This window comes from Pteropus vampyrus, unplaced genomic scaffold (genome assembly GCF_000151845.1).
Source record: "Pteropus vampyrus isolate Shadow unplaced genomic scaffold, Pvam_2.0 Scaffold35, whole genome shotgun sequence".
In the NCBI taxonomy this organism is placed as follows: Eukaryota; Metazoa; Chordata; class Mammalia; order Chiroptera; family Pteropodidae; genus Pteropus; species Pteropus vampyrus.
Window position 1 is genome coordinate 6128495 of NW_011888816.1, and position 12226 is coordinate 6140720.

General features: G+C 35.5%; 1 protein-coding gene and 1 pseudogene across 1 annotated transcript in view; both read right to left on the bottom strand.

Annotated features, from left to right (window-relative positions):
• Positions 1-12226, bottom strand: part of ATP1B3 (ATPase Na+/K+ transporting subunit beta 3) — a 42157-nt gene that overhangs the window by 9029 nt on the left and 20902 nt on the right. The window contains exons 2-4 of the mRNA XM_011357431.2: positions 10199-10327; positions 5885-5992; positions 1137-1321 (exon numbers count right to left, since the gene is read on the bottom strand). Of these exons, the coding sequence (XP_011355733.1) occupies positions 1137-1321; positions 5885-5992; positions 10199-10327 (422 nt within the window). The remainder of the gene's footprint in view (positions 1-1136; positions 1322-5884; positions 5993-10198; positions 10328-12226) is intronic.
• On the bottom strand, positions 7271-7389 carry LOC111738142 (annotated as a pseudogene).

Below are 12226 nucleotides of genomic sequence, written 5' to 3' on the forward strand. Positions count from 1 at the left end.
TTAACCTTAATTCTTAACAAAGTCTTGCTGAAATATCCCTCAATCATTTATTGAGTACCTATTATGTGTCAGGCAATGTTTCAGAATGATCTCTAGAATGCTGTGGGAAAATCAGGAAACTGTCATTGTCCACTTGGGGAGGGGAAGGAAGGAGAGGCTGAAGGGATGTCAATCTGGGCACCTTAGGATCTAGCTGGCTCTCCCTACAGGGAAACTCCTTTATTTACCAGTGCCAACTTTAGAAGACTCAAGTTTTACTTTTATTAGGGATGGTAGCAATTTGCTTATTGGATGGTAACTTTAATGATATATGAACTTATGATCCTGAGAGGTCTACACCTGTTTAAGAAATTGCCTCTGATCTGAGTAAATGACCAGGAAAAATCTCACTTTTCAAGGAGACCTTGGAGGCCTCAACAGGATAATTGTATAAGAATACAACTCTGCAGTCCAACATTTATATAGCAGCAAGGTACAGGGGTTAGGGATCACAGAAGAAAAGCAGCTTTCTTTACACAATGACCCTAAGTCATTATCACTTACACAGAGAGAGTAAATTAGCTTAATCTGCTAGTGGCTATATAATGTAGGCACCTCTGTGGCACGACATAGCAAAATGCTGCTAACTTGGGCTATGTAACTGCAACACCCCACTGAGCACATTATAATGCAACTTTATTAGTATTTCTACTATTCAGTTATATATATGTATGCTATAAAATATGCTTTCCTACTGATATTCAGAAAAAGTTAAATAAGCCTAAACTTCATATACTTCCCATGGGATTTAAAATTGCTTTTATAACACAGGATTCAAAGACGAGCACTGCACATTAATAAAAAAAACTATGCTTCGGGCATAGTGATCAGAACACCTGCCTCTTGAAGAATTAATCAATGCTTAAATGCATGTAACTATCCCCCAAAGGGAAAAGCAGAAGTTGTTTTAGTTCCTAAACCATGATCAATTCGTGAACTATCTTGTTTTTCTTTATTAATTTTTCCAAAGGTCCATGTATATCACTGTTAGCCTTTTACACAAACAACTCCCAAATGAGAGAACATTTAATAAACAGTTGCCAGCTTCTTAATAGAGTATTAGAAAAAAGCAGCAGTAGCCACAGATATGTACATACTCTGTTCATTTTCACAAGAATACAAGGGTGTCCTTTAGAGTAGCCAAACTCAGGATCATTCACACCACTGCAAGCTTGAAGTAAGTCAATAGGAAACTGACATGCAACATAAATTGGACCCTTCTGTTCAAAAAGTTCTCCACTGTGACAGACTGTGAGATTCTTCTGTTCTTCTGAATCATATGCTAAAAAGGAAACATATGTGCATATAGATCAATCGAAAAAGATCTTAAAACACAACCAAGAATATAGCATCTTTCAGACAACATTCTTTGAAGATAAAAACAGCAATACTAATTACTAGATAATTTTAGGAAAAGAATGTTGTTTGTTCCTTTAACTTTTAACAGCTATCTAATGCTCTAAAGTTTACTGCATTTCAATAATGATACAAGCTGGATTACAGATCAATCTCTTGTGTCACCAATAGGTGGTGCCAGCCAAGGCTATAGCATTATCTGAATGGTCTTTGTTCCTGGCTCAAGATACAATGGTGAGGACATAAAAGGGCACCATCGCTGCCCTTATGGAGCTTACAGTAGAGTGAGGAAGACAGATGTTAAGTATAAAATCATAACTGAATGGTGTGAAGATATATAGGGCTATGGTGGTCTACACTAAGGGGACTGCAGAGCCGAGAGCTAATGTTAGGTTAGCTTAGAGAACAGTGTTTTTAGCAGAGATGGAAGTATAACTAGATTGACTCAAAACTGATAAAGGAGTAAAATGGTTACAACTTGGAGATGAGGAAGAAAGGAGAGAAATATACAATAGTTTTTCAAATGCTTGTTCTGCACTGGCACAGTATTAGGCAAAAGTGGCAGAACAGTGAACAAGCCTGAGGTGGTCCCCGCTCTCAATAAGCTTAGTGTATTGGAAAAGACTCACTGGTAAGCTGTTTATACATGGTACAATATGGAATTATTGGTGTTGCCTCAAAAGGAATCATTGGTGTTGGTACAACTGGTACCAGAAAAAGGCCACTAAAACTAATTCAATCAAAACAGGAACCAAAATTTCAAAGTAAATGCATTTACAAGGAAGTGTCAACCCAATTCTTTGAGGTATTAAAAATGGCTATCTTTATTTTAAAGTGAGGAAGGTCATTGGAACTTGACTTGTCAAGGACATAAACTGTAAATGTCTCCAAAACAAAATTTGGATTCAATTGTTCTATTTGTGTCCATCTGTGTATGTCAATATATGTGTGTTGTAAACATAAGAAAATTTCCTACCTCTGGATGGTATTATTAAAATTTAACTTAAAGGCATGTGCTTGTAAGGATTGGGTATTATAAAATTCTCAGCAATAGAGAAACTAACTCAAATGCTTTTCAAGTTCATGTGACACAAGATTAATCCATAGTAAATAAAAGCTATTTTAAGTTTGCTGGTTTAAGTAAAAATAGACGTCTTTATTTTGCCTGGGTTTTACAAAAATAAGTTTGTGTTAATAATTGATTTTGCTAACTATGAACAATGTTTTTATCCTTGGGTATAAGACCCATTCCCAATACTGCCCTTCTGTGGATATATTAGTGATAAATGAGCAGCAGAATAAGGATTATATTAGGGTAGAAAAGAGGATTTGGGTGGAAATGAGATCAGAGGTTATAAAATGCCCAAGCTAAAGAATGCTAATTGCTTACTTCTTAGTTTTCATTAGACAATTGAAGTTTTAAGGGTAAAAATCTCAATATATGTAGGAAAACTTTGTGGTATGCCAGAAGGAATCCTGGAACACCTCAAAAGATTTGAAACTGCAAGGGAAGCATTGTAAAATAAATGATAAAAACTTCTAGGGTATATTGTACAGGTGAATAATGGTTATAAATTAAACAGTCAGGGCTATGGGAAACCTAAGAAGGCAGTTTGGTTCTTCCTGCTCCCTGGCTCTCCATTTTTTGTTTTTTTGCATTCCTTCATGCCTCACTATGCATTCAAACTGAACTTAGATGAAGGAACTTATGAACTGACATTACTGAAAAAAGACATCTTATACTATTGCCAAGGTTTGAATAGAGTCACTTCAAGAAAATGCCAACTTGGTAACTGCTTTCTTTTGCAGGGAGCTCCCAGGAGACAAAGACTTTAAAGATCACTGACTGCTACCTGGAGATTTTGTTTCCTGGAAAGGACATCAAATAAAAGACACTCCATCCTCATCAGAAGGGACTTATCAGGAGCCTAACAGTAAATGGATATCTACTCCTATCTAAGGACATCAAAGATCAAGGATTAATATTGCACTCAGAATCCATTTTGTTTGATTATTTTTAATTATTTGCTAATTATATAAGTAATAAGTTACATGTTTTTTTGCTTTCTTCTATATAGTCCAATTGTTTATGATTACTGAGCATGTATAAAATAACACTCTTTTCGTGGCTTATGTAAATGTTATACTAGATGCTAAATATAGATAAATGGGACAGAAGTCAAATGTAGGATCATAACAGTACATAGAACAGAAATGGTCCAAAGTGTTTCTTTGCAATTAAGGCCATAAGACCCGACTGCCTTCCATTTACCTGCCCTCAACTCACATCCCATGGTTATGGTATTGCCCCATCCCCAGTGGTCCACCATTTCAACAAGACAACATCAATTACTGAAACTTCCTAAGAATAAGACTTCATAGCACTGTGAGACCATGCTGTCCGACCAAATGCATCCTTTGGATTGATTTATGACCTAAAGGAGGAACTGTGCATGAAAAGAAGTTCTATGTAAAGTAACATCACAGGGTGATGTGATCTTAAATTTCTAACTGGTCATGGTGGGCAATCATACCCCAGGACTATAACTTCTTTAGTGAAGGGTTTTAAGCCAGCCCTGTGTGTGGTTTGTGCATCTAGGTTAACACACCTTCGAAATGACAGAAGTAATTCCCCTGGAAGGGGGCATTAACCTTCAAGAGAGCACACAATCTTGTTAACTATCCTGCAATCCCATAGCTGTGTTTCCTTCCATCCAAGTAATCTTCTTTCCTTTTCCTTAAATGTAAAAAAAAGCTGTAAAACTTTTTGAGATCTTGTTTCTGGCATATGTTGTCAGTTTGGTTCAAATAAACTCTTATAAAAACTCTCTACAGGTTTGGACTGTTTCTTACATAGACACAGGTTACAGTCATATACCACTTAACGATGGGTTTCTGTTCTGAAAGATTCGTCCTTAGGCAAGTTCATCATTGTGAGAACATCAAAGAGTGCACTTACACAAACCTAGGTGGTATAACCTACTACACGAGCAAGCTATGTGGTATAGCCTATTGCTCTGTAGGAGAGGAAAAAGTATTTTTCCTTTGTCTTTCCGGGTTCTCGGCTGAGACATCCCTATAATAAAAGCAGATCGACAGGAGAAAAACAGTTTAATAACATGTATACCTCCTGTATAACATGGGAGAACCCAGGAAAACTGAATAACTGGTCAAAATGACTGACTCCACCTCCTTAAATACTAGCTTCAGATGAAGACAAAAGATGATGTTGGGGTGGAATCAGTTATGGGAGATTACCTGAAAAAGCATAGCAAATGAGGATAAGGTTATTACGCAGATTTATCTTTGTCTTCTATATTGACAAGAGTTTCTAGAGATAAGGTCAACGTCCTTACAAAAGGATCTCTCTCCTACAAATGTAAAGGTCTTTTACAAAGGGCAACTACTGGCTGGTTTTCAGAGCTGCTCCCATGTCTGCTATTTCTTAAAATTAACCAGCCTAAAATAATCCTTATGCCAGAAACATATTTTAAGGTGAAAAATTCTGTTCTCCTAGGCTATAAATTCATACAGCATGATACCATACTGAATACTGTAGGCAACTGTAACACAATGGTATCTGTGTAATATGTTGCGCTATTACCTCACGATGGCTAAGCTACTGTGCCACTAGGCAATTCGAATTTTTCAGCTCCGTTATAATCTTATGGGACCACCATGATACATGCAGTCATTGACACAAACATGTTATCTGGCACATGACTGTATATGAAGAAAGTGAGTTCTAAAGGAAAAGATAAAAAATAAGAGTCAATGAATTTGAAGTCTCAATGAAGTAGAATAGTGAGGAAAAGTTAAAGAAGCAAACCAGAAGGACCGAGGTTATGTTAGGAAAGCCTCAATCAGTGATTTTTATAATGGAGTCCTGCATGTTCTAAGGAATGACTGTAGGTGTGTGTGGCTGAGGAAGAGGTGAGGCAATCAAGAATCAATAGGCCAGGGCATTTGATAATTAGTCATGTGAATGTGAATACCACGGAGTTAAGGCTAAGCAAAACATGAGAAAAAACTGGGATGGGACTACAATAAACACCATTCCTAGTCCCCCCCCGCCCCAAACCCCCCGCCCCCCCCGGCCACATGCACAATACTGGATCCAAAACATCCAAATATTTAGAGGCATTATTTTATACAATACAGTTTAGTTTATTAAACAATTTCTCTTTTAATGCAGATATAAGTGTTATATCAATGAACTTACTCATGTACTTATTATAGAATAGAAAATTTAAATCAACTGCCTATTAGGTGTAGACCCCTGTCTTTCCATAGGTCAGAATATCAGAATATCATGACTAATCATAAAATCTACTTGCAAGTCTTCTCATCTGACTGTATTTAACAGGGAAAAAAAAAAAGGAAAAAGGTAAAATAAACTCTAAGAATGATTTTCCTAAATGTAAGCACAATTTGGTACTACTTTCTATAGTAACTAAACTTCTGCCTTACTCTAAGAAAACATACTTACGCTTTAGAAACCTCTTAAGGTCTTCAATGTACCCTTTATAGGACTCTGGATTAGATATACTGAATGAATATTCCAATGCAGTCACTGGTTTTGGAAAAACCGTAAGTCCTATAAAGAGATAAAAGAAAAAGGAGGAAATTAACCGCAGCAAATTCCCTTCTCTCCTTCTTTCTCCATACTCTTATCCTTAAAAGGCCGATCTCAGTAAATCACATGGAAAATTGTGTTCACAGGTAGGTTGAAATGATCAAGAAACTTCCCATTTCTGACTATGAAGGTTGACACCTACAATGAAGACAATTCCAAATCCTCAAAATCAACTCAGACATTACCAATTAGAAACCTTCCTAAATCTGATTTGCTCTAGTTAAATCTAACTGCTCTGTTCCTTACTTTAAAAGACAGTTTTATTTTGTACTTTTTATATTCATTTTTCTATCAAATATTTTTAGGTTTTGCCAATTTGCCATTAATACATGGAGAATATTTTTAGCAAATCAAAATCAAAGCATCTTTGTAATTCAAATTACAGCTATATGAAAACATTCATAAAGAAAGCTTACATTATTCAGTGAAAGAGGCTTATACAATTTTTAATTATGGTTAAATATTCTTACTTCGATAATAAAACTGCTCTATAAAATGTGGTTTTCTCATACTGAATTTGGAGTATAAAACCATCAACAATTTCATATCAGGAGTTAATACCCATGTATATAGAACATGTTGCATGAGTTTATTAACTGAAAATGTAAGCATATTTATCTGCAAGAAACATAATCAGGCTTCTAACTGTAATATAAGCTTTCCCTGTTTAAAAAGCATTAGATCTAGATTATTAATTTGGCCTTGCAAAAAGACATAAAATCAATACTAAAAATTTCACTAATCTCTAAACATTCTCTATATCACAGTTATTAGAGACAATATCCCTTGCACTGAATCTGAAAATACACAAACAGGTAGTGTTTTAGTTTTCATTAGAATTGCTGCTCACAGACATCTATTTCTTCTTAAATCAAATCTAGTTTCTTTAAAACCTTAAATTTTGCCTATGTTGATCTGTGTGGCTCTTGAGAAACTAGATCCACTGCTACCCAAATATGATGAAACAATGTTCCTAAATGGCAGAGCAAATCTTATTCTACATGCAGCACAAAATAGTTCCCAAATAAAATCCTCATTCACCTACCACGACAATAGAGCAGATCACTTGGATATGGGTGATCACATATGCCTATTTTTCCTTACTACTCCACTCAGAGCAAAATCATTATAAAATCGATAGTAAGTTGATGTTTTTTTTTTAGGCGAGGCAACCCTTGGTTGATCTCACAGATTGCAAGGATCTTGTCAGCTTACAATCCCTTACTTTTTTATTTTGTAAGCCTACAGCACCTGGTCTTTGTAGGCGGTCTCCCATCCAACTACTAACCAGACCTGACCCTGCTTAGCTTCCGAGATCAGATGGGATTGGGCTTGTTCAGGGTAGTATGATCATAGACAACTTCTAACTTCTGATTTTTTAATGTAGTGTGAATGAAAACAGGTTGCTGTATTAAATTTAACAGAAAGTAACCTCACTGGGTGACCTGATCATAAATTCCTAAGGCGGGTCATGATGGGCACTCACATCTTAGGCCTATAACTTCCCTAGTAAAAGGTTATTTTTGCCTTAAGAAAGCCTTATCCATTGTTTTTGCACATCTGGGTTACCAAACCTTTGAAATGACTCTTTTTCAAACCCTTCCAGGAAGGTAACCACCCTCAGCAGAACACATCACCTTATGAATTATCCCATAATTCAATTCCTGCTTCCCTTGCTTTCTCTTCCCTTCAAGTAATCTTCCTTACATTCTCTCCTTAAACTGCACTTATTCTGCAGAGCATTTGAGATCTTGCTTCTCAGCAATGTCTTCAGTTTGGCTCAAATAAACTCTTATAAAAATTCTCTATGGGTTTGGACATTTCTTACACAGGCAGTAGAAATAAAACCTCTAATTATTCAATATATGAAACGACGATCTGTAATGTCTGATTTTGTTTTTCTTAAGGTTTTACAGCAGCAGCAAGACATATAATATTTCAAGTAAAGTCAATGCAGCTTGCACAAAACTGTATAAAAACACCTAACTTTTAAGAAAAACCTAAATAAAACATGCAGATTTCTAAATTAAATTTTAAAGAAATATATATATAAGAGATTTTATTGCTTTACATGACTATTTTCCAAAAGAATTTTTAAATGATTTAATCTACAAAAAAAACTGTCTTAAAACTGAATTTCTGATATCAGTTACTCCTTAGATTGCCTAGCAATGAATGCTCTTGGAGTCCTAGTTCCTAGTATTCAACAACCTGTTTGAAATTCTTAAGTAAAAAACTTAAGGAGTATGCAGTACAGCTGTATTTTTGACTTCAAATAAAGTTCTTAGCTTACCTGAAACCAAGAACATGAACAGAATGTGAAGACTACAATAACTCTCATCTCTTTATAATTTAAACCACTGGGGTATGAGTGTGTGTGTATGTACATGTGTGTGTCTGTGTATGGCTGTGGATGGGCAATATGTGCTTATATTATGCATGTATTATGTATATATTAATGTATATACCAATTTCAAACTAGCATTTATCTTACCGAGTACTAACACATTATTGAAATGATGGTCATGGTAAAAAACAAAAAACAAACAAAAAAACTTAGAAAATACAAGTAGGAAAAAAAATTACCCACAATCCTTTTAAGAGAAAATCATGTTTAACAAATGTATATCTAATATTATATATACATATGAACGTATGCACATATACATTTATTGATACTAATGATACATTAAGTACTACAATTGGTAAATAATTTTAAGGAACTCAACTTAAAACTGTACTTAAATATACTGAACATATTTTATTGCTTATATTATTCATGCAATTATAAATAGAGTTTACTATTTCTGAAATAGATCAGATCATCTTCAATGGTAATACAATCACATAACTCAAGTAGCAAGAAAAATAATTATCTTCGAATTAGTCCAGGTAGAAAGAGAATAGAGCTACGATGAGAGACGAGGGAATAATTAGCATTGAGCTAGTCTCTAACAGCTGGTCAAATAAACTGAGAGAGTTAATAGAATTATTCATGCTGTTTAGACAAATATTAATTGCAAACAAAGGAAAAGCCATTAGAACAAACTGCTCTAAGAAAAAAAGGTTGGGGAAATGGGTTCAGTTTGGCTGTTGATATGGCTCAGAAGTCCGTGCAGCGAACAAGGATCTAGATCAGGGTTCCTCTGTTTTGGCACTACTGACATTTTGGACTGGGTAATTCTTTGTTGTGGTGGTTTGTCCTGTGCATTGTAGGATATTTCTTTAGCTACACGCCTGACTTCTTCTCACAGTAGTACCTCTCCAGTGTGACAACCAAAAATGTCTCCAGACATTGCCGAATGCCTCTGGAAGGCAAATCATCTCTGGATAAGAAGAACCACTGCTCCAGAGAGAAACCTCCTGCTAGATTCCCACCTTCCCTGGCCCTCCTGCTACCCAAATCCTACTCCTCCTGTAGAGCCTTCCACCTTTACTGTCTCAAAAAGTTGTTCACATTTTTGGGAATTATATATACTAAAGTTTGGCAATTATCTTCTATAAAAATTGCCAGCACCTTGAAGATAAACAAGGGCCATGTCCAATAATGAAGGCAGCGCTAACAATTCAAAGACTGTTTGGAGGCAGACAATGTGATTTAAACAAGTGTTCCAGTTAAGAATTTTTTTCTGTACTACGGTCTATTCTCTAATATCCTGGAGAATTTTTTCCTTAAGATTATCAATAAGGCAGAATTAAACACATTAACAGTATACTCATTTTACTCTCTATTGATGTATCATTATTTAATATTTCTTACCACTTCTATGTTAAGCAATTAAAACCATGAAGCATGTATATTTACAAGACCAAGGCTCTAACCTAAGCTAGAACTGAAATACTTCATAAGTAAATTAATTCAAGACAAAGTTAAACTGCTACACATATTCGCAAAAGCCATTCATATCTATATCAATCAAATTTGGCTTCACTATAATTCTCAATATTCATTTCTGCTTACTCCTGGCAAAGGACTTAAGATTTATCAGGCCAGGTTTTTTATCAGTATATAAATATTAAAGGTCTTTGTATCAGTATGTAAATATTAAATAACAAACAAAAACCAAAACTCTCACATTACCTAACCCCAAGGTTTATCTTTTATCGGCTATGTAAAACAGATTTATGATGACGATATAAAAGCCTTGATAAGTGTAACATAATTACCTGGACTAGAAATCTGGTCACGATATTTTGGAACCTCATCGTTCAGAGTCTGAAGCATAGCCCACATTGTGAATGTGAAGAGTGCAGCCAGGAACCCATAAAAGACTTGGTAGAAGAGCAAGATCAAACCTGTAAAGAAAATAAAACTTGTGAAATTTAGAGATACACGCATACGTTGCGTGCATGTCCAGGTTAAAAAAAAAAACCAACCACCACCAATCACTGCAAGACCAGGATTCCAAGCTTTGCCATGCATACAGCCTAATATTTCCATATTCAGGAAAATGTGAATTTGCCCAAGCAAGGGGTATTTCAGCAGGCAGCACCCATTCATCCTGTGACCCCTTCTCTCCTCTAATCCTTCCAAGTAGCTTCCACAGAGCATACTCTGGTTCAAGGTCAGAGTTTTAAAATTCCTGCAAATAGGGGAGTGCTTCCCAAAATGGACTTGATGCCCTCTAGAAATGTAAAAGCTGATTTTAGGTAGGACAGACTCAGTATGTACATGTTCCTTTAAGTGGCAAATAGAAAAGAATTAGTATATCCACCCATATTTCACAAAAAGTAATTATTTGCATAAATTTAAGTGTTAGAAAGGTGAGTTGATTTAAAGAATAGCCAGGAAATGTGCAGAAAGGCAAATCATGAAGATGGTACTCAATGAATTAAGTTTAGGAAACACTGGCCAAGTGGAAGGCTCATGCAAAAATGAAGAGCAGAAACAAGTACCCTAACCAATGGAACTTCACAATTCTCCTGCTAGGCACAAAGCAAGAGTTGGCAAATCCAAGTCTCAACATCAAGGGTGAAATCTTTCTTCCTTCACAATCTGAAAACACTAAAACAGATCTATCCTAAGCTGGTGATTCATTCTGGGAACACCTAAAATTAATTATTTTTCTCAAATGTATATATTTGAAGTTCTAATGTCAGAAGTGATCACCATCAAAATTATATATTAAAATATAAAGTTACACATTTATACTTAAATGTTTAAAAATTGATCACAGAATATTAAACAAATCCTCAGGTTCGACAATAGTGAAGAACATTTAATTCCTCAGAGTTGAATTGGCATCAGCTTTATTTCCCAACCTTAATAACCTATTCTGTTCGCCCCAATCTATTCCGAGCAGAGGAGCTAGAACAGGGGTTCGTTCTTAACCTGGAATCCATGAACCTCCTCGCCCCTACCCGCTAGCAAAGATTAACTTCATCACTTCTGAAGTTTTCTGTAATGTATTTCGGAACATATCCTTTTTTTTTTTTTTTAAACAATCTGATTCTCAAAAGACCCCATGACCAAAGAACAGACTGTGCCAAAAGCTAGATAGCTTTTATTACTTAACTGCAGGCCAGGAAACTGCTCCTCTTTCCTCCTTTTTCAAGTAAAGGAGAAATAGTTAAAGCAATTTCATTTTGATTTAGACTAGCATCCCCCCACTCCTGTCCCCACCCTGCCCCAATTACCAGGAAGCCAAAATAGGGAACTAGAGGACAGAAGGAAGAAAGGAGAGCACCTTCAGACAGCATCACTTCCCTACCAAATACAGAGATCCTATTGCAGAAAAAGAAAAGGAAGACAGACCTCAATGAATCCATCAGTTAACTACAGAGGGAAATGAAAACACTTGTGAAGCCCAAAGGCTAGTTAAATGAGATACAGAAGAGAAATGATTTTTCTAAGATCTAGATGTTTGTAGGACTAATGACTAAAATCCTCTACAGCACACAAGGGTGAAGAAATACATAAATGTAATGAGTATGGGCTGTGATCCAATAAAACCTCATACAAAGACAGGCAGATTGAGGCCACAGTAGCTTGTTGACTGATGCTGTAGGTATTAAACTAGAGAATTTTGAAACAGAAGTGCTAAGAGTTTATTTAAGTGTTTTTAAGTCATCTCAAAATACACTTATCATACCATTTTCATAACTTGATTTTAAATTTCCAGGAAAAATACTATAAATGAAATTTATAACGGTTACAAAGCAAAACTAACATAACAAATATGAACAAGCTATATC